The sequence below is a fragment of the Pristis pectinata genome, chromosome 14 (genome assembly GCF_009764475.1).
Source record: "Pristis pectinata isolate sPriPec2 chromosome 14, sPriPec2.1.pri, whole genome shotgun sequence".
Taxonomy (NCBI): Eukaryota; Metazoa; Chordata; class Chondrichthyes; order Rhinopristiformes; family Pristidae; genus Pristis; species Pristis pectinata.
Window position 1 is genome coordinate 50,897,646 of NC_067418.1, and position 22,381 is coordinate 50,920,026.

Genomic DNA, 22,381 nt, shown 5'->3' on the forward strand with positions numbered 1-22,381 from the left:
CTACGTGACAGCTACAGCCTGTGGATACGGCATGCGTTGGAGTCACTGTTGTAGATGAGACTTCTGGCGTGCTGGTCGTACTTTCACATCTTCCTGTGTACTTCACAAGTTCACAATCCTTAGTACACATTGTAAAGTTACAGAGGCCTGATTTACCCGCAGAAGTCACTATCGCCTGACCTGGAGGCAAAGGAAAGAAAATCAGGCTGTGTGCAACATCATCTTCAAACCGCTGATACCATGAGAGAAATGTTTTCCTGTCTCTGAGACAGGCACATGTTGGCGCACAGGACTGAGTGACTTGGATTTGTGAACGCAGAAGGGACTGGTTTACTTTGGCTTTTAATTAAGTTTCATCTGTTTGGCAAAACATTGTGCGTGATGGGCTTGTTCCTGTGCTGTACTGTTCAATCTTCCAATTCAGACCTTCACATAAATGAATTCAGAGAGTTTAAAAGGGATTGAAATAGATTTCCACTGTGACTCAATTTCATTGGGTCACCACCAACACGATCTGATTCATTTGTACCATTCAACTGTCATTAACAGGAGACGTTACTGTCAACCTGCGTTATTGAATTGTGAATGGAACAGCTGCACTGTCACTGCGAGACTTACCAGGTGCCATTGTTTGACCATCTGCGTTACAGGTACAGGTTGTGGTTCCTTCATGCGTTGGAGTCACTGTTGTAGATGAGACTCCTGGCGTGCTGGTCGTACGTTCACATCTTCCTGTGTACTTCACAAGTTTGCAATCCTCAGTGCACATTGTAAAGTTACAGAGGCCTGATTTACCTGCAGAAGTCACAGTCGCCTGACCTGGAGACAAAGAGAAGAAAATCAGGCTGTGTGCAACATGAAACAATCTAATGCTCAAACTTCGAAACTCTGTTGATGAAGCTGCTTCATTCATTGCACTTTGTGGAGCAAGGATGAGGAACAGTGAATACAATTTCACCAATGGTGTGTCGACAATAAGGAGCGTCTGAACAACGCTGGAGCCATCAGCTGTCAACTCCATGGAACAAATTAAATATTACAGACCACAGGAGGAAGTGCAGTCGTGACAGAATCATTTTGCTTGATCACTCAGATTATATCTGAATAGGCCCTAAATGCCTCCGCGCAGCGTCCTTGCAGAAGCAGCACGTTCATGGGCGGACAGAAAGAAATACCCTAAGTATATGACAGGTAAGCTCTTGGATCGTGGAAAGTGCGTGTTTGAGACACAGTTGAAAACACCAGACGAAAATGGGAACGTCACAGAGGGACCATGCTCCTATCACCCTCAGCCACTGGAAGCAATGGCATCACTGGAATTTGCAACAAGCAGCACATTTATGTTATAGCGAATGGAGACAAAGAAAGAGTGACAATTGCTCAACGGTTAACCTGCAGAGGATTCACTGTCGGGAAGAGATGACAGTTTCTCTTGGAGGAGCATCATAGGGCAAATGTGATACACCACGGAGATGTGTGGACACCAAGACTTCCCATATAGAAGCAGTCTTCAGTAATTATGTGCAAACCACTTCCATTCAATGCCAATGGTATTGGCAAACTGAGTGGTGTTGGACTACTTCGGAATGTGTTGTTTCTGTTCAGCAGAATGAGAAACCAGGCGTCTTATCCTGGAGCTCAAGAGTTGTCAGCAAGGAGCATCCAGACAAGTTGAAGCAATTGTGTGGATCTTTTGTATTCAGTTCTAGTTGCCCCTCTTACAGGAAGGTTGTGGAGAGTTCGGAGAGGCTGCGGATGAGGCTTAGCGGGATGCTGCCTGGAATAACGGGTGCTTGCAATGAGGGACGTTTGGCCAAATTGAGATGTTTTCGCTGGCGTGGCAGAGGCTGAGGACCGACCTGACAGAAGTTTAAGAGATCATGAGATGCGTAGACTGCGGGTATCTTTTCAACAGGGATAACACTTTTAATACCAGAGGGCATGCATTTAAGGTGAGAGGGGTCAGTAGACAGGAGATGTGTGGAAGTTTTTCTCCCCACAGAGAGTGCTGGGTAAAGTGAATGTGATGCCACCGTTGGTAGTGGAGGCAAATACAATAGGGGTGTTTTTAAGTCTCTTAGATAGGCACAGAGCTGTGGAGAGAATGGAGAGACCCGGATTTGTCACAGCACAAGGGACTAGTTTGCTTCGGCTTTAAATTACGTTCAATTTCTTTGGCAAAACATTATGTGCAAAGGGCCTGTTCCTCTGCTGTACTGTTCAAGCTTCTAGTTCAGACCTTGGACCAAATTAATTCAGAGAGTGTAAACAAGGATTGAAATCTATTTCAACTTGACTCAATTACGTTCACACATTGGAGTCGATCATCACCATCACAATCTGATTCATTTGTACCATTCAACTGTCGTTAACAGGAGACGTTACTGTCAACCTGCTTTATTGAATTGTGAATGGAACAGCTCCACTGTAACTGCGAGACTTACCCGGTGCCATTGTTTGTCCATCTGCGTTACAGGTACAGGTTGTGGTTCCTTCATGCGTTGGAGTTACTGTTGTAGATGTTGTGACTTCTGGTGTGCTGGTCGTACTTTCACATCTTCCTGCATACTTCATAGTTTCACAATTCCAAGTGCACATTATAAAGTTACAGAGGCCCGATTTAGTGGAAGAAGTCACTATCGCCTGACCTGGAGGCAAAGGAAAGAAAATCAGGCTGTGTGCAACATCATCTTCAAACATCTGGTACTATGGTAAAAGTGCTTTAAAGTCTCTGAGGCAGGCACATGTTTGTGCAGAGGATGGGGAGACCTGGATTTGTGTAGACAGAAGGGACTAGTTTACTTTGGCTTTGAATTAAGTTTAACTTGTTTGGCAAAACATTGTGCGTGGTGGGGCTGTTCCTATGCTGTACTGTTCAAGCTTCCAATTCAGACCTTGAAACAAATTATTTCAGAGAGTTTAAACAAGGATCGAAATAGATTTCCACTGTGACTCAATGACGGTCACACATTTCATTGGGTCACCATCATCACGATCTGATTCATTTGTAACATTCAACTGTCGGGAACAGGAGACGTTACTGTCAACCTTCTGTATTAAATTGTGAATGGAACAGCTCCATTGGAACTACGAGACTTACCTGGAGCCATTGTTTGACCATCTACGTGACAGCTACAGCCTGTGGATACGGCATGCGTTGGAGTCACTGTTGTAGATGAGACTTCTGGCGTGCTGGTCGTACTTTCACATCTTCCTGTGTACTTCACAAGTTCACAATCCTTAGTACACATTGTAAAGTTACAGAGGCCTGATTTACCCGCAGAAGTCACTGTCGCCTGACCTGGAGACAAAGTGAAGAGAATCAGGATGTGTGCAACATCATCTTCAAACCGCTGATACCATGAGCGAAATGTTTTCCTGTCTCTGAGACAGGCACATGTTGGCGCACAGGACTGAGAGACTTGGATTTGTGAATGCAGAAGGGACTGGTTTACTTTGGCTTTTAATTAAGATTCATCTGTTTGGCAAAACATTGTGCGTGATGGGCTTGTTCCTGTGCTGTACTGTTCAAGCTTCCAATTCAGACCTTGACATAAATGAATTCAGAGGGTTTAAAAGGGATTGAAATAGATTTCCACTGTGACTCAATTTCATTGGGTCACCACCAACACGATCTGATTCATTTGTACCATTCAACTGTCATTAACAGGAGACGTTACTGTCAACCTGCGTTATTGAATTGTGAATGGAACAGCTGCACTGTCACTGCGAGACTTACCAGGTGCCATTGTTTGACCATCTGCGTTACAGGTACAGGTTGTGGTTCCTTCATGCGTTGGAGTCACTGTTGTAGATGAGACTCCTGGCGTGCTGGTCGTACGTTCACATCTTCCTGTGTACTTCACAAGTTTGCAATCCTCAGTGCACATTGTAAAGTTACAGAGGCCTGATTTACCTGCAGAAGTCACAGTCGCCTGACCTGGAGACAAAGAGAAGAAAATCAGGCTGTGTGCAACATGAAACAATCTAATGCTCAAACTTCGAAACTCTGTTGATGAAGCTGCTTCATTCATTGCACTTTGTGGAGCAAGGATGAGGAACAGTGAATACAATTTCACCAATGGTGTGTCGACAAGAAGGAGCGTCTGAACAACGCTGGAGCCATCAGCTGTCAACTCCATGGAACAAATTAAATATTACAGACCACAGGAGGAAGTGCAGTCGTGACAGAATCATTTTGCTTGATCACACAGATTATATCTGAATAGGCCCTAAATGCCTCCGCGCAGCGTCCTTGCAGAAGCAGCACGTTCATGGGCGGACAGAAAGAAATACCCTAAGTATATGACAGGTAAGCTCTTGGATCGTGGAAAGTGCGTGTTTGAGACACAGTTGAAAACACCAGACGAAAATGGGAACGTCACAGAGGGACCATGCTCCTATCACCCTCAGCCACTGGAAGCAATGGCATCACTGGAATTTGCAACAAGCAGCACATTTATGTTATAGCGAATGGAGACAAAGAAAGAGTGACAATTGCTCAACGGTTAACCTGCAGAGGATTCACTGTCGGGAAGAGATGACAGTTTCTCTTGGAGGAGCATCATAGGGCAAATGTGATACGCCACGGAGATGTGTGGACACCAAGACTTCCCATATAGAAGCAGTCTTCAGTAATTATGTGCAAACCACTTCCATTCAATGCCAATGGTATTGGCAAACTGAGTGGTGTTGGACTACTTCGGAATGTGTTGTTTCTGTTCAGCAGAATGAGAAACCAGGCGTCTTATCCTGGAGCTCAAGAGTTGCCAGCAAGGAGCATCCAGACAAGTTGAAGCAATTGTGTGGATCTTTTGTATTCAGTCCTAGTTGCCCCTCTTACAGGAAGGTTGTGGAGAGTTCGGAGAGGCTGCGGATGAGGCTTAGCGGGATGCTGCCTGGAATAACGGGTGCTTGCAATGAGGGACGTTTGGCCAAATTGAGATGTTTTCGCTGGCGTGGCAGAGGCTGAGGACCGACCTGACAGAAGTTTAAGAGATCGTGAGATGCGTAGACAGCGGGTATCTTTTCAACAGGGATAACACTTTTAATACCAGAGGGCATGCATTTAAGGTGAGAGGGGTCAGTAGACAGGAGATGTGTGGAAGTTTTTCTCCCCACAGAGAGTGCTGGGTAAAGTGAATGTGATGCCACCGTTGGTAGTGGAGGCAAATACAATAGGGGTGTTTTTAAGTCTCTTAGATAGGCACAGAGCTGTGGAGAGAATGGAGAGACCCGGATTTGTCACAGCACAAGGGACTAGTTTGCTTCGGCTTTAAATTACGTTCAATTTCTTTGGCAAAACATTATGTGCAAAGGGCCTGTTCCTCTGCTGTACTGTTCAAGCTTCTAGTTCAGACCTTGGACCAAATTAATTCAGAGAGTGTAAACAAGGATTGAAATCTATTTCAACTTGACTCAATTACGTTCACACATTGGAGTCGATCATCACCATCACAATCTGATTCATTTGTACCATTCAACTGTCGTTAACAGGAGACGTTACTGTCAACCTGCTTTATTGAATTGTGAATGGAACAGCTCCACTGTAACTGCGAGACTTACCCGGTGCCATTGTTTGTCCATCTGCGTTACAGGTACAGGTTGTGGTTCCTTCATGCGTTGGAGTTACTGTTGTAGATGTTGTGACTTCTGGTGTGCTGGTCGTACTTTCACATCTTCCTGCATACTTCATAGTTTCACAATTCCAAGTGCACATTATAAAGTTACAGAGGCCCGATTTAGTGGAAGAAGTCACTATCGCCTGACCTGGAGGCAAAGGAAAGAAAATCAGGCTGTGTGCAACATCATCTTCAAACATCTGGTACTATGGTAAAAGTGCTTTAAAGTCTCTGAGGCAGGCACATGTTTGTGCAGAGGATGGGGAGACCTGGATTTGTGTAGACAGAAGGGACTAGTTTACTTTGGCTTTGAATTAAGTTTAATTTGTTTGGCAAAACATTGTGCGTGGTGGGGCTGTTCCTATGCTGTACTGTTCAAGCTTCCAATTCAGACCTTGAAACAAATTATTTCAGAGAGTTTAAACAAGGATCGAAATAGATTTCCACTGTGACTCAATGACGGTCACACATTTCATTGGGTCACCATCATCACGATCTGATTCATTTGTAACATTCAACTGTCGGGAACAGGAGACGTTACTGTCAACCTTCTGTATTAAATTGTGAATGGAACAGCTCCATTGGAACTACGAGACTTACCTGGAGCCATTGTTTGACCATCTACGTGACAGCTACAGCCTGTGGATACGGCATGCGTTGGAGTCACTGTTGTAGATGAGACTTCTGGCGTGCTGGTCGTACTTTCACATCTTCCTGTGTACTTCACAAGTTCACAATCCTTAGTACACATTGTAAAGTTACAGAGGCCTGATTTACCCGCAGAAGTCACTGTCGCCTGACCTGGAGACAAAGTGAAGAGAATCAGGATGTGTGCAACATCATCTTCAAACCGCTGATACCATGAGCGAAATGTTTTCCTGTCTCTGAGACAGGCACATGTTGGCGCACAGGACTGAGAGACTTGGATTTGTGAATGCAGAAGGGACTGGTTTACTTTGGCTTTTAATTAAGATTCATCTGTTTGGCAAAACATTGTGCGTGATGGGATTGTTCCTGTGCTGTACTGTTCAAGCTTCCAATTCAGACCTTGACATAAATGAATTCAGAGGGTTTAAAAGGGATTGAAATAGATTTCCACTGTGACTCAATTTCATTGGGTCACCACCAACACGATCTGATTCATTTGTACCATTCAACTGTCATTAACAGGAGACGTTACTGTCAACCTGCGTTATTGAATTGTGAATGGAACAGCTGCACTGTCACTGCGAGACTTACCAGGTGCCATTGTTTGACCATCTGCGTTACAGGTACAGGTTGTGGTTCCCTCATGCGTTGGAGTCACTGTTGTAGATGAGACTCCTGGCGTGCTGGTCGTACGTTCACATCTTCCTGTGTACTTCACAAGTTTGCAATCCTCAGTGCACATTGTAAAGTTACAGAGGCCTGATTTACCTGCAGAAGTCACAGTCGCCTGACCTGGAGACAAAGAGAAGAAAATCAGGCTGTGTGCAACATGAAACAATCTAATGCTCAAACTTTCGAAACTCTGTTGATGAAGCTGCTTCATTCATTGCACTTTGTGGAGCAAGGATGAGGAACAGTGAATACAATTTCACCAATGGTGTGTCGACAAGAAGGAGCGTCTGAACAACGCTGGAGCCATCAGCTGTCAACTCCATGGAACAAATTAAATATTACAGACCACAGGAGGAAGTGCAGTCGTGACAGAATCATTTTGCTTGATCACACAGATTATATCTGAATAGGCCCTAAATGCCTCCGCGCAGCGTCCTTGCAGAAGCAGCACGTTCATGGGCGGACAGAAAGAAATACCCTAAGTATATGACAGGTAAGCTCTTGGATCGTGGAAAGTGCGTGTTTGAGACACAGTTGAAAACACCAGACGAAAATGGGAACGTCACAGAGGGACCATGCTCCTATCACCCTCAGCCACTGGAAGCAATGGCATCACTGGAATTTGCAACAAGCAGCACATTTATGTTATAGCGAATGGAGACAAAGAAAGAGTGACAATTGCTCAACGGTTAACCTGCAGAGGATTCACTGTCGGGAAGAGATGACAGTTTCTCTTGGAGGAGCATCATAGGGCAAATGTGATACGCCACGGAGATGTGTGGACACCAAGACTTCCCATATAGAAGCAGTCTTCAGTAATTATGTGCAAACCACTTCCATTCAATGCCAATGGTATTGGCAAACTGAGTGGTGTTGGACTACTTCGGAATGTGTTGTTTCTGTTCAGCAGAATGAGAAACCAGGCGTCTTATCCTGGAGCTCAAGAGTTGCCAGCAAGGAGCATCCAGACAAGTTGAAGCAATTGTGTGGATCTTTTGTATTCAGTTCTAGTTGCCCCTCTTACAGGAAGGTTGTGGAGAGTTCGGAGAGGCTGCGGATGAGGCTTAGCGGGATGCTGCCTGGAATAACGGGTGCTTGCAATGAGGGAAGTTTGGCCAAATTGAGATGTTTTCGCTGGCGTGGCAGAGGCTGAGGACCGACCTGACAGAAGTTTAAGAGATCGTGAGATGCGTAGACAGCGGGTATCTTTTCAACAGGGATAACACTTTTAATACCAGAGGGCATGCATTTAAGGTGAGAGGGGTCAGTCGACAGGAGATGTGTGGAAGTTTTTCTCCCCACAGAGAGTGCTGGGTAAAGTGAATGTGATGCCACCGTTGGTAGTGGAGGCAAATACAATAGGGGTGTTTTTAAGTCTCTTAGATAGGCACAGAGCTGTGGAGAGAATGGAGAGACCCGGATTTGTCACAGCACAAGGGACTAGTTTGCTTCGGCTTTAAATTACGTTCAATTTCTTTGGCAAAACATTATGTGCAAAGGGCCTGTTCCTCTGCTGTACTGTTCAAGCTTCTAGTTCAGACCTGGGAACAAATTAATTCAGAGAGTTTAAACAAGGATTGAAATCTATTTCAACTTGACTCAATTACGTTCACACATTGGAGTCGATCATCACCATCACAATCTGATTCATTTGTACCATTCAACTGTCGTTAACAGGAGACGTTACTGTCAACCTGCTTTATTGAATTGTGAATGGAACAGCTCCACTGTAACTGCGAGACTTACCCGGTGCCATTGTTTGTCCATCTGCGTTACAGGTACAGGTTGTGGTTCCTTCATGCGTTGGAGTTACTGTTGTAGATGTTGTGACTTCTGGTGTGCTGGTCGTACTTTCACATCTTCCTGCATACTTCATAGTTTCACAATTCCAAGTGCACATTATAAAGTTACAGAGGCCCGATTTAGTGGAAGAAGTCACTATCGCCTGACCTGGAGGCAAAGGAAAGAAAATCAGGCTGTGTGCAACATCATCTTCAAACATCTGGTACTATGGTAAAAGTGCTTTAAAGTCTCTGAGGCAGGCACATGTTTGTGCAGAGGATGGGGAGACCTGGATTTGTGTAGACAGAAGGGACTAGTTTACTTTGGCTTTGAATTAAGTTTAATTTGTTTGGCAAAACATTGTGCGTGGTGGGGCTGTTCCTATGCTGTACTGTTCAAGCTTCCAATTCAGACCTTGAAACAAATTATTTCAGAGAGTTTAAACAAGGATCGAAATAGATTTCCACTGTGACTCAATGACGGTCACACATTTCATTGGGTCACCATCATCACGATCTGATTCATTTGTAACATTCAACTGTCGGGAACAGGAGACGTTACTGTCAACCTTCTGTATTAAATTGTGAATGGAACAGCTCCATTGGAACTACGAGACTTACCTGGAGCCATTGTTTGACCATCTACGTGACAGCTACAGCCTGTGGATACGGCATGCGTTGGAGTCACTGTTGTAGATGAGACTTCTGGCGTGCTGGTCGTACTTTCACATCTTCCTGTGTACTTCACAAGTTCACAATCCTTAGTACACATTGTAAAGTTACAGAGGCCTGATTTACCCGCAGAAGTCACTGTCGCCTGACCTGGAGACAAAGTGAAGAGAATCAGGATGTGTGCAACATCATCTTCAAACCGCTGATACCATGAGCGAAATGTTTTCCTGTCTCTGAGACAGGCACATGTTGGTGCACAGGACTGAGAGACTTGGATTTGTGAATGCAGAAGGGACTGGTTTACTTTGGCTTTTAATTAAGATTCATCTGTTTGGCAAAACATTGTGCGTGATGGGCTTGTTCCTGTGCTGTACTGTTCAAGCTTCCAATTCAGACCTTGACATAAATGAATTCAGAGGGTTTAAAAGGGATTGAAATAGATTTCCACTGTGACTCAATTTCATTGGGTCACCACCAACACGATCTGATTCATTTGTACCATTCAACTGTCATTAACAGGAGACGTTACTGTCAACCTGCGTTATTGAATTGTGAATGGAACAGCTGCACTGTCACTGCGAGACTTACCAGGTGCCATTGTTTGACCATCTGCGTTACAGGTACAGGTTGTGGTTCCCTCATGCGTTGGAGTCACTGTTGTAGATGAGACTCCTGGCGTGCTGGTCGTACGTTCACATCTTCCTGTGTACTTCACAAGTTTGCAATCCTCAGTGCACATTGTAAAGTTACAGAGGCCTGATTTACCTGCAGAAGTCACAGTCGCCTGACCTGGAGACAAAGAGAAGAAAATCAGGCTGTGTGCAACATGAAACAATCTAATGCTCAAACATTCCGAAACTCTGTTGATGAAGCTGCTTCATTCATTGCACTTTGTGGAGCAAGGATGAGGAACAGTGAATACAATTTCACCAATGGTGTGTCGACAAGAAGGAGCGTCTGAACAACGCTGGAGCCATCAGCTGTCAACTCCATGGAACAAATTAAATATTACAGACCACAGGAGGAAGTGCAGTCGTGACAGAATCATTTTGCTTGATCACACAGATTATATCTGAATAGGCCCTAAATGCCTCCGCGCAGCGTCCTTGCAGAAGCAGCACGTTCATGGGCGGACAGAAAGAAATACCCTAAGTATATGACAGGTAAGCTCTTGGATCGTGGAAAGTGCGTGTTTGAGACACAGTTGAAAACACCAGACGAAAATGGGAACGTCACAGAGGGACCATGCTCCTATCACCCTCAGCCACTGGAAGCAATGGCATCACTGGAATTTGCAACAAGCAGCACATTTATGTTATAGCGAATGGAGACAAAGAAAGAGTGACAATTGCTCAACGGTTAACCTGCAGAGGATTCACTGTCGGGAAGAGATGACAGTTTCTCTTGGAGGAGCATCATAGGGCAAATGTGATACGCCACGGAGATGTGTGGACACCAAGACTTCCCATATAGAAGCAGTCTTCAGTAATTATGTGCAAACCACTTCCATTCAATGCCAATGGTATTGGCAAACTGAGTGGTGTTGGACTACTTCGGAATGTGTTGTTTCTGTTCAGCAGAATGAGAAACCAGGCGTCTTATCCTGGAGCTCAAGAGTTGCCAGCAAGGAGCATCCAGACAAGTTGAAGCAATTGTGTGGATCTTTTGTATTCAGTTCTAGTTGCCCCTCTTACAGGAAGGTTGTGGAGAGTTCGGAGAGGCTGCGGATGAGGCTTAGCGGGATGCTGCCTGGAATAACGGGTGCTTGCAATGAGGGAAGTTTGGCCAAATTGAGATGTTTTCGCTGGCGTGGCAGAGGCTGAGGACCGACCTGACAGAAGTTTAAGAGATCGTGAGATGCGTAGACAGCGGGTATCTTTTCAACAGGGATAACACTTTTAATACCAGAGGGCATGCATTTAAGGTGAGAGGGGTCAGTAGACAGGAGATGTGTGGAAGTTTTTCTCCCCACAGAGAGTGCTGGGTAAAGTGAATGTGATGCCACCGTTGGTAGTGGAGGCAAATACAATAGGGGTGTTTTTAAGTCTCTTAGATAGGCACAGAGCTGTGGAGAGAATGGAGAGACCCGGATTTGTCACAGCACAAGGGACTAGTTTGCTTCGGCTTTAAATTACGTTCAATTTCTTTGGCAAAACATTATGTGCAAAGGGCCTGTTCCCCTGCTGTACTGTTCAAGCTTCTAGTTCAGACCTTGGACCAAATTAATTCAGAGAGTTTAAACAAGGATTGAAATCTATTTCAACTTGACTCAATTACGTTCACACATTGGAGTCGATCATCACCATCACAATCTGATTCATTTGTACCATTCAACTGTCGTTAACAGGAGACGTTACTGTCAACCTGCTTTATTGAATTGTGAATGGAACAGCTCCACTGTAACTGCGAGACTTACCCGGTGCCATTGTTTGTCCATCTGCGTTACAGGTACAGGTTGTGGTTCCTTCATGCGTTGGAGTTACTGTTGTAGATGTTGTGACTTCTGGTGTGCTGGTCGTACTTTCACATCTTCCTGCATACTTCATAGTTTCACAATTCCAAGTGCACATTATAAAGTTACAGAGGCCCGATTTAGTGGAAGAAGTCACTATCGCCTGACCTGGAGGCAAAGGAAAGAAAATCAGGCTGTGTGCAACATCATCTTCAAACATCTGGTACTATGGTAAAAGTGCTTTAAAGTCTCTGAGGCAGGCACATGTTTGTGCAGAGGATGGGGAGACCTGGATTTGTGTAGACAGAAGGGACTAGTTTACTTTGGCTTTGAATTAAGTTTAATTTGTTTGGCAAAACATTGTGCGTGGTGGGGCTGTTCCTATGCTGTACTGTTCAAGCTTCCAATTCAGACCTTGAAACAAATTATTTCAGAGAGATTAAACAAGGATCGAAATAGATTTCCACTGTGACTCAATGACGGTCACACATTTCATTGGGTCACCATCATCACGATCTGATTCATTTGTAACATTCAACTGTCGGGAACAGGAGACGTTACTGTCAACCTTCTGTATTAAATTGTGAATGGAACAGCTCCATTGGAACTACGAGACTTACCTGGAGCCATTGTTTGACCATCTACGAGACAGCTACAGCCTGTGGATACGGCATGCGTTGGAGTCACTGTTGTAGATGAGACTTCTGGCGTGCTGGTCGTACTTTCACATCTTCCTGTGTACTTCACAAGTTCACAATCCTTAGTACACATTGTAAAGTTACAGAGGCCTGATTTACCCGCAGAAGTCACTGTCGCCTGACCTGGAGACAAAGTGAAGAGAATCAGGATGTGTGCAACATCATCTTCAAACCGCTGATACCATGAGCGAAATGTTTTCCTGTCTCTGAGACAGGCACATGTTGGTGCACAGGACTGAGAGACTTGGATTTGTGAATGCAGAAGGGACTGGTTTACTTTGGCTTTTAATTAAGATTCATCTGTTTGGCAAAACATTGTGCGTGATGGGCTTGTTCCTGTGCTGTACTGTTCAAGCTTCCAATTCAGACCTTGACATAAATGAATTCAGAGGGTTTAAAAGGGATTGAAATAGATTTCCACTGTGACTCAATTTCATTGGGTCACCACCAACACGATCTGATTCATTTGTACCATTCAACTGTCATTAACAGGAGACGTTACTGTCAACCTGCGTTATTGAATTGTGAATGGAACAGCTGCACTGTCACTGCGAGACTTACCAGGTGCCATTGTTTGACCATCTGCGTTACAGGTACAGGTTGTGGTTCCCTCATGCGTTGGAGTCACTGTTGTAGATGAGACTCCTGGCGTGCTGGTCGTACGTTCACATCTTCCTGTGTACTTCACAAGTTTGCAATCCTCAGTGCACAATGTAAAGTTACAGAGGCCTGATTTACCTGCAGAAGTCACAGTCGCCTGACCTGGAGACAAAGAGAAGAAAATCAGGCTGTGTGCAACATGAAACAATCTAATGCTCAAACATCCGAAACTCTGTTGATGAAGCTGCTTCATTCATTGCACTTTGTGGAGCAAGGATGAGGAACAGTGAATACAATTTCACCAATGGTGTGTCGACAATAAGGAGCGTCTGAACAACGCTGGAGCCATCAGCTGTCAACTCCATGGAACAAATTAAATATTACAGACCACAGGAGGAAGTGCAGTCGTGACAGAATCATTTTGCTTGATCACTCAGATTATATCTGAATAGGCCCTAAATGCCTCCGCGCAGCGTCCTTGCAGAAGCAGCACGTTCATGGGCGGACAGAAAGAAATACCCTAAGTATATGACAGGTAAGCTCTTGGATCGTGGAAAGTGCGTGTTTGAGACACAGTTGAAAACACCAGACAAAAATGGGAACGTCACAGAGGGACCATGCTCCTATCACCCTCAGCCACTGGAATCAATGGCATCACTGGAATTTGCAACAAGCAGCACATTTATGTTATAGCGAATGGAGACAAAGAAAGAGTGACAATTGCTCAACGGTTAACCTGCAGAGGATTCACTGTCGGGAAGAGATGACAGTTTCTCTTGGAGGAGCATCATAGGGCAAATGTGATACACCACGGAGATGTGTGGACACCAAGACTTCCCATATAAAAGCAGTCTTCAGTAATTATGTGCAAACCACTTCCATTCAATGCCAATGGTATTGGCAAACTGAGTGGTGTTGGACTACTTCGGAATGTGTTGTTTCTGTTCAGCAGAATGAGAAACCAGGCGTCTCATCCTGGAGCTCAACAGTTGCCAGCAAGGAGCATCCAGTCAAGTTGAAGCAATTGTGTGGATCTTTTGTATTCAGTTCTAGTTGCCCCTCTTACAGGAAGGTTGTGGAGAGTTCGGAGAGGCTGCGGATGAGGCTTAGCGGGATGCTGCCTGGAATAACGGGTGCTTGCAATGAGGGAAGTTTGGCCAAATTGAGATGTTTTCGCTGGCGTGGCAGAGGCTGAGGACCGACCTGACAGAAGTTTAAGAGATCGTGAGATGCGTAGACAGCGGGTATCTTTTCAACAGGGATAACACTTTTAATACCAGAGGGCATGCATTTAAGGTGAGAGGGGTCAGTAGACAGGAGATGTGTGGAAGTTTTTCTCCCCACAGAGAGTGCTGGGTAAAGTGAATGTGATGCCACCGTTGGTAGTGGAGGCAAATACAATAGGGGTGTTTTTAAGTCTCTTAGATAGGCACAGAGCTGTGGAGAGAATGGAGAGACCCGGATTTGTCACAGCACAAGGGACTAGTTTGCTTCGGCTTTAAATTACGTTCAATTTCTTTGGCAAAACATTATGTGCAAAGGGCCTGTTCCCCTGCTGTACTGTTCAAGCTTCTAGTTCAGACCTTGGACCAAATTAATTCAGAGAGTTTAAACAAGGATTGAAATCTATTTCAACTTGACTCAATTACGTTCACACATTGGAGTCGATCATCACCATCACAATCTGATTCATTTGTACCATTCAACTGTCGTTAACAGGAGACGTTACTGTCAACCTGCTTTATTGAATTGTGAATGGAACAGCTCCACTGTAACTGCGAGACTTACCCGGTGCCATTGTTTGTCCATCTGCGTTACAGGTACAGGTTGTGGTTCCTTCATGCGTTGGAGTTACTGTTGTAGATGTTGTGACTTCTGGTGTGCTGGTCGTACTTTCACATCTTCCTGCATACTTCATAGTTTCACAATTCCAAGTGCACATTATAAAGTTACAGAGGCCCGATTTAGTGGAAGAAGTCACTATCGCCTGACCTGGAGGCAAAGGAAAGAAAATCAGGCTGTGTGCAACATCATCTTCAAACATCTGGTACTATGGTAAAAGTGCTTTAAAGTCTCTGAGGCAGGCACATGTTTGTGCAGAGGATGGGGAGACCTGGATTTGTGTAGACAGAAGGGACTAGTTTACTTTGGCTTTGAATTAAGTTTAATTTGTTTGGCAAAACATTGTGCGTGGTGGGGCTGTTCCTATGCTGTACTGTTCAAGCTTCCAATTCAGACCTTGAAACAAATTATTTCAGAGAGATTAAACAAGGATCGAAATAGATTTCCACTGTGACTCAATGACGGTCACACATTTCATTGGGTCACCATCATCACGATCTGATTCATTTGTAACATTCAACTGTCGGGAACAGGAGACGTTACTGTCAACCTTCTGTATTAAATTGTGAATGGAACAGCTCCATTGGAACTACGAGACTTACCTGGAGCCATTGTTTGACCATCTACGAGACAGCTACAGCCTGTGGATACGGCATGCGTTGGAGTCACTGTTGTAGATGAGACTTCTGGCGTGCTGGTCGTACTTTCACATCTTCCTGTGTACTTCACAAGTTCACAATCCTTAGTACACATTGTAAAGTTACAGAGGCCTGATTTACCCGCAGAAGTCACTGTCGCCTGACCTGGAGACAAAGTGAAGAGAATCAGGATGTGTGCAACATCATCTTCAAACCGCTGATACCATGAGCGAAATGTTTTCCTGTCTCTGAGACAGGCACATGTTGGTGCACAGGACTGAGAGACTTGGATTTGTGAATGCAGAAGGGACTGGTTTACTTTGGCTTTTAATTAAGATTCATCTGTTTGGCAAAACATTGTGCGTGATGGGCTTGTTCCTGTGCTGTACTGTTCAAGCTTCCAATTCAGACCTTGACATAAATGAATTCAGAGGGTTTAAAAGGGATTGAAATAGATTTCCACTGTGACTCAATTTCATTGGGTCACCACCAACACGATCTGATTCATTTGTACCATTCAACTGTCATTAACAGGAGACGTTACTGTCAACCTGCGTTATTGAATTGTGAATGGAACAGCTGCACTGTCACTGCGAGACTTACCAGGTGCCATTGTTTGACCATCTGCGTTACAGGTACAGGTTGTGGTTCCCTCATGCGTTGGAGTCACTGTTGTAGATGAGACTCCTGGCGTGCTGGTCGTACGTTCACATCTTCCTGTGTACTTCACAAGTTTGCAATCCTCAGTGCACATTGTAAAGTTACAGAGGCCTGATTTACCTGCAGAAGTCACAGTCGCCTGACCTGGAGACAAAGAGAAGAAAATCAGGCTGTGTGCAACATGAAACAATCTAATGCTCAAACATCCGAAACTCTGTTGATGAAGCTGCTTCATTCATTGCACTTTGTGGAGCAAGGATGAGGAACAGTGAATACAATTTCACCAATGGTGTGTCGACAAGAAGGAGCGTCTGAACAACGCTGGAGCCATCAGCTGTCAACTCCATGGAACAAATTAAATATTACAGACCACAGGAGGAAGTGCAGTCGTGACAGAATCATTTTGCTTGATCACACAGATTATATCTGAATAGGCCCTAAATGCCTCCGCGCAGCGTCCTTGCAGAAGCAGCACGTTCATGGGCGGACAGAAAGAAATACCCTAAGTATATGACAGGTAAGCTCTTGGATCGTGGAAAGTGCGTGTTTGAGACACAGTTGAAAACACCAGACGAAAATGGGAACGTCACAGAGGAACCATGCTCCTATCACCCTCAGCCACTGGAAGCAATGGCATCACTGGAATTTGCAACAAGCAGCACATTTATGTTATAGCGAATGGAGACAAAGAAAGAGTGACAATTGCTCAACGGTTAACCTGCAGAGGATTCACTGTCGGGAAGAGATGACAGTTTCTCTTGGAGGAGCATCATAGGGCAAATGTGATACACCACGGAGATGTGTGGACACCAAGACTTCCCATATAGAAGCAGTCTTCAGTAATTATGTGCAAACCACTTCCATTCAATGCCAATGGTATTGGCAAACTGAGTGGTGTTGGACTACTTCGGAATGTGTTGTTTCTGTTCAGCAGAATGAGAAACCAGGCGTCTTATCCTGGAGCTCAACAGTTGCCAGCAAGGAGCATCCAGACAAGTTGAAGCAATTGTGTGGATCTTTCGTATTCAGTTCTAGTTGCCCCTCTTACAAAAAGGTTGTGGAGAGTTTGGAGAGGCTGCGGATGAGGCTTAGCGCGATGCTGCCTGGAATAAAGGGTGCTTGCAATGAGGGAAGTTTGGCCAAATTGAGATGTTTTCGCTGGCGTGGCAGAGGCTGAGGACCGACCTGACAGAAGTTTATGAGATCATGAGATGCGTAGAGAGCGGGTATCTTTTTCACTGGCATAAAATTTTTAATACCAGAGGGCATGCATTTAAGGTGAGAGGGGTCAGTAGACTGGAAATGTGTCGATGATTTTTCCCCACAGATCGTGGTGGGTAAAGTGAATGTGAAGCCACCGCCTGTAGTGCAGGCAAATACTATAGAGGTGATTTAAAGTCTCTTAGATAGGCACAGAGCTGTGGAGAATATGGAGAGACCTGGATTTGTCAAGGCAGAAGGGACTAGTTTACTCCTGTTTTAAAGTACATTCAATTTGTTCGGCAAAACATTATGTGCAAAGGAGCTGTTCTTGTGCTGTAATGTTCAAGCTTCTAATTCAGACCTTGAAACAAATTAAGTCAGAGAGTTTCAACAAGGATTGTCACAGATTTCCACTCTGACACAATTACGTTCACACATTTCATTGGGTCACCACTATCACAATCTGATTCACTTGTGCCATTCAACTGTCGTTAACAGGAGTTGTTACTGTCAATCTGCTTTCTTGAGTTGTGAATGGAACGGCTCCACTGTCACTGCAAGATTTACCAGGTGCCATTGTTTGACCATCTGCGTTACAGGTACAGGTTGTGGTTCCTTCATGCGTCGGAGTTACTGTTGTAGATGAGACTTCTGGTGTGCTGGTCGTACGTTCACATCTTCCTGAATACTTCAGAGATTTGCAATCCTTAGTACACATTGTAAAGTTACAGAGGCCTGATTTAGTGGAATAAGTCACTATCGCCTGACCTGGAGGCAAAGGAAAGAAAATCAGGCTGTGTGCAACATCATCTTCAAACCGCTGATACTATGAGAGAAATGTTTTCCTGTCTCTGAGACAGGCACATGATGGTGCAGAGGATTGAGAGACTTGGATATGTGAAGGCAGAAGGGACCGGTTTACTTTGGCTTTTAGTTAAGTTTAATCTGTTTGGCAACACATTGTGCGTGATGGGCTTGTTCCTGTGCTGTACTGTTGAAGCTTCCATTTCAGACCTTGAAATAAATTAATTCAGAGAGTTTAAAAGGGATTGAAATAGATTTCCACTGTGACTCAATTTCCTTGGTTCACCACCAACACAATCTGATTCATTTGTACCATTCAACTGTCATTAACAGGAGACGTTACTGTCAACCTGCTTTATTGAATTGTGAATGGAACAGCTCCAGTGTTACTGCGAGACTTACCAGATGCCATTGTTTTGCCATCTGCTTTACAGGTACAGGTTGTGGTTCCTTCATGCGTTGGAGTTACTGTTGTAGATGTGACTTCAGGTGTTCTCGTCGTACTTTCACATCTTCCTGTGTACTTCACAAGTTTGCAATCCTTAGTGCACATTGTAAAGTTACAGAGGCCTGATTTACCTGCAGAAGTCACAGTCGCCTGACCTGGAGACAAAGAGAAGAACATCAGGCTGTGTGCAACATGAAACAATCTAATGCTCAAACATCCGAAATTTTGTTGATGAAGCTGCTTCATTCATTGCACTTTGTGGAGCAAGGATGAGGAACAGTGAATACAATTTCGCCAATGGTGTGTCGACAAGTAGGAGCGTCTGAACAACGCTGGAGCCATCAGCTATCAACTCCATGGAACAAATTAAATATTACAGACCACAGGAAGAAGTGCAGTCGTGACAGAATCATTTTGCTTGATCACACAGATTATATCTGAATAGGCCCTAAATGCCTCCGTGCAGCGTCCTTGCAGAAGCAGCACGTTCATGGGCGGACAGAAAGAAATGGCCTAAGTATATGACAGGTAAGCTCTTGGATCGTGGAAAGTGCATGTTTGAGAAACTGTTGAAAACACCAGACGAAAATTGGAACGTCACAGAGGGACCATGCTCCTATCACTCTCAGCCACTGGAAGCAATGGCATCACTGGAATTTGCAACAAGCAGCACATTTATGTTATAGCGAATGGAGACAAAGAAAGAGTGACAATTGCTCAACGGTTAACCTGCAGAGGATTCACTGTCGGGAAGAGATGACAGTTTCTCTTGGAGGAGCATCATAAGGCAAATGTGATACACCACGGAGATGTGTGGACACCAAGACTTCCCATATAAAAGCAGTCTTCAGTAATTATGTGCAAACCACTTCCATTCAATGCTAATGGTATTGGCAAACTGAGTGGTGTTGGACTACTTCGGAATATGTTGTTTCTGTTCAGCAGAATGAGAAACCAGGCGTCTCAGCCTGGAGCTCAACAGTTGCCAGCAAGGAGCATCCAGTCAAGTTGAAGCAGTTGTGTGGATCTTTCGTATTCAGTTCTGGTTGCCCCTCTTACAGGAAGGTTGTAGAGACTTCGGAGAGGCTGCGGATGAGGCTTAGCAGGATGCTGCCTGGAATAAAGGGTGCTTGCAATGAGGGAAGTTTGGCCAGATTGAGATGTTTTCTCTGGCGTGGCAGAGGCTGAGGACTGACCTGACAGAAGTTTAAGAGATCATGAGATGCGTAGACAGCGGGTATCTTTTCAACAGGGATAACACTTTTAATACCAGAGGGCATGCATTTAAGGTGAGAGGGGTCAGTAGACAGGAGATGTGTGGAAGTTTTTCTCCCCACAGAGAGTGCTGGGTAAAGTGAATGTGATGCCACCGTTGGTAGTGGAGGCAAATACAATAGGGGTGTTTTTAAGTCTCTTAGATAGGCACAGAGCTGTGGAGAGAATGGAGAGACCCGGATTTGTCACAGCACAAGGGACTAGTTTGCTTCGGCTTTAAATTACGTTCAATTTCTTTGGCAAAACATTATGTGCAAAGGGCCTGTTCCTCTGCTGTACTGTTCAAGCTTCTAGTTCAGGCCTTGGAACAAATTAATTCAGAGAGTTTAAACAAGGATTGAAATCTATTTCAACTTGACTCAATTACGTTCACACATTGGAGTCGATCATCACCATCACAATCTGATTCATTTGTACCATTCAACTGTCGTTAACAGGAGACGTTACTGTCAACCTGCTTTATTGAATTGTGAATGGAACAGCTCCACTGTAACTGCGAGACTTACCCGGTGCCATTGTTTGTCCATCTGCGTTACAGGTACAGGTTGTGGTTCCTTCATGCGTTGGAGTTACTGTTGTAGATGTTGTGACTTCTGGTGTGCTGGTCGTACTTTTACATCTGCCTACATACTTCATAGTTTCACAATTCATAGAGCACATTATAAAGTTACAGAGGCCCGATTTAGTGGAAGAAGTCACTATCGCCTGACCTGGAGGCAAAGGAAAGAAAATCAGGCTGTGTGCAACATCATCTTCAAACATCTGGTACTATGGTAAAAGTGCTTTAAAGTCTCTGAGGCAGGCACATGTTTGTGCAGAGGATGGGGAGACCTGGATTTGTGTAGACAGAAGGGACTAGTTTACTTTGGCTTTTAATTAAGTTTAATTTGTTTGGCAAAACATTGTGCGTGGTGGGGCTGTTCCTATGCTGTACTGTTCAAGCTTCCAATTCAGACCTTGAAACAAATTAATTCAGAGAGTTTAAACAAGGATCGAAATAGATTTCCACTGTGACTCAATGACGGTCACACATTTCATTGGGTCACCATCATCACGATCTGATTCATTTGTAACATTCAACTGTCGGGAACAGGAGACGTTACTGTCAACCTTCTGTATTAAATTGTGAATGGAACAGCTCCATTGTAACTGCGAGACTTACCTGGAGCCATTGTTTGACCATCTATGTGACAGCTACAGCCTGTGGATACGGCATGCGTTGGAGTCACTGTTGTAGATGAGACTTCTGGCGTGCTGGTCGTACTTTCACATCTTCCTGTGTACTTCACAAGTTCACAATCCTTAGTACACATTGTAAAGTTACAGAGGCCTGATTTACCCGCAGAAGTCACTGTCGCCTGACCTGGAGACAAAGTGAAGAGAATCAGGATGTGTGCAACTGAGACAATCTAATGTTCAAACATCCGAAACTCTGTCAATGAAGCTGCTTCATTGATTGCAATTTGTGGAACAAGGATGAGGAAGAATGAATGCAATGATCTTGAAAGAACTCAACTCAGAGAGTTGAACCAAGCATTGGAATAAATTTCCACTGTGACTCAATGACATTCATACCTTGGATTGGAGCATAATCTTCACAATCTGATTCATTTATAACATTCCACTATCATTAACAGGAGACATTTCTCTCAACTTTCGTTATTGAATTGTGAATGGAACAGCTCCATTGCAACTGCGAGACTTACCCGGTGCCATTGTTTGTCCATCTGCGTTACAGATACAGGTTGTAGTTCCTTCATGTGTTGGAGTTACTGTTGTAGATGTTGTGACTTCTGGTGTGCTGGTCGTACTTTTACATCTTCCTACATACTTCATAGTTTCACAATTCCAAGAGCACATTATAAAGTTACAGAAGCCCGATTTAGTGGAAGAAGTCACTATCACCTGACCTGGAGGCAAAGGAAAGAAAATCAGGCTGTGTGCACCCTGAGGCAATGGAATGTTCAATCACCTGACAGTACGTTGGGTATGCAGCTTCATTCATTGCAATTTGTGGAACAAGGATAAGGAAGAGTGAATATAATTTCACCAACTATGTGTCGACAGTTCGGAGTGACTGATCAATGCTGCAGCAATCAGCTGTCAGCTTCATGGAACCAGTCAATATCGCTGTCCACAGGACGAAGTGGAGTTGTTACAGAAGCATTTTGCTTGATCACACGGATTACAAATGAATGCCACATGTTGGACCCTAAATCTGTCGGTGCAATGGTCTGTCGAATCAGCACATTTATCTGCCGACATAGGGGAATGAAGTGAAGCAAATTATTGGTAAGCTGCATCCAAAAACGGTGGGTGCAAGTGCAATCTCAGAAAAATGAAGAGCTGGCAGAGGTTATGAAATCA

At 44.4% G+C, this 22,381-nt stretch overlaps 1 protein-coding gene across 1 annotated transcript in view; it reads right to left on the minus strand.

Annotated features, from left to right (window-relative positions):
- Positions 1–22,381, minus strand: part of LOC127578014 (mucin-2-like) — a 166,305-nt gene that overhangs the window by 71,206 nt on the left and 72,718 nt on the right. The window contains exons 29-36 of the mRNA XM_052029720.1: positions 21,177–21,377; positions 15,589–15,789; positions 12,467–12,667; positions 9,344–9,544; positions 6,222–6,422; positions 3,101–3,301; positions 2,445–2,648; positions 619–819 (exon numbers count right to left, since the gene is read on the minus strand). Coding sequence (XP_051885680.1) covers positions 619–819; positions 2,445–2,648; positions 3,101–3,301; positions 6,222–6,422; positions 9,344–9,544; positions 12,467–12,667; positions 15,589–15,789; positions 21,177–21,377 — 1,611 coding nt within the window. The remainder of the gene's footprint in view (positions 1–618; positions 820–2,444; positions 2,649–3,100; positions 3,302–6,221; positions 6,423–9,343; positions 9,545–12,466; positions 12,668–15,588; positions 15,790–21,176; positions 21,378–22,381) is intronic.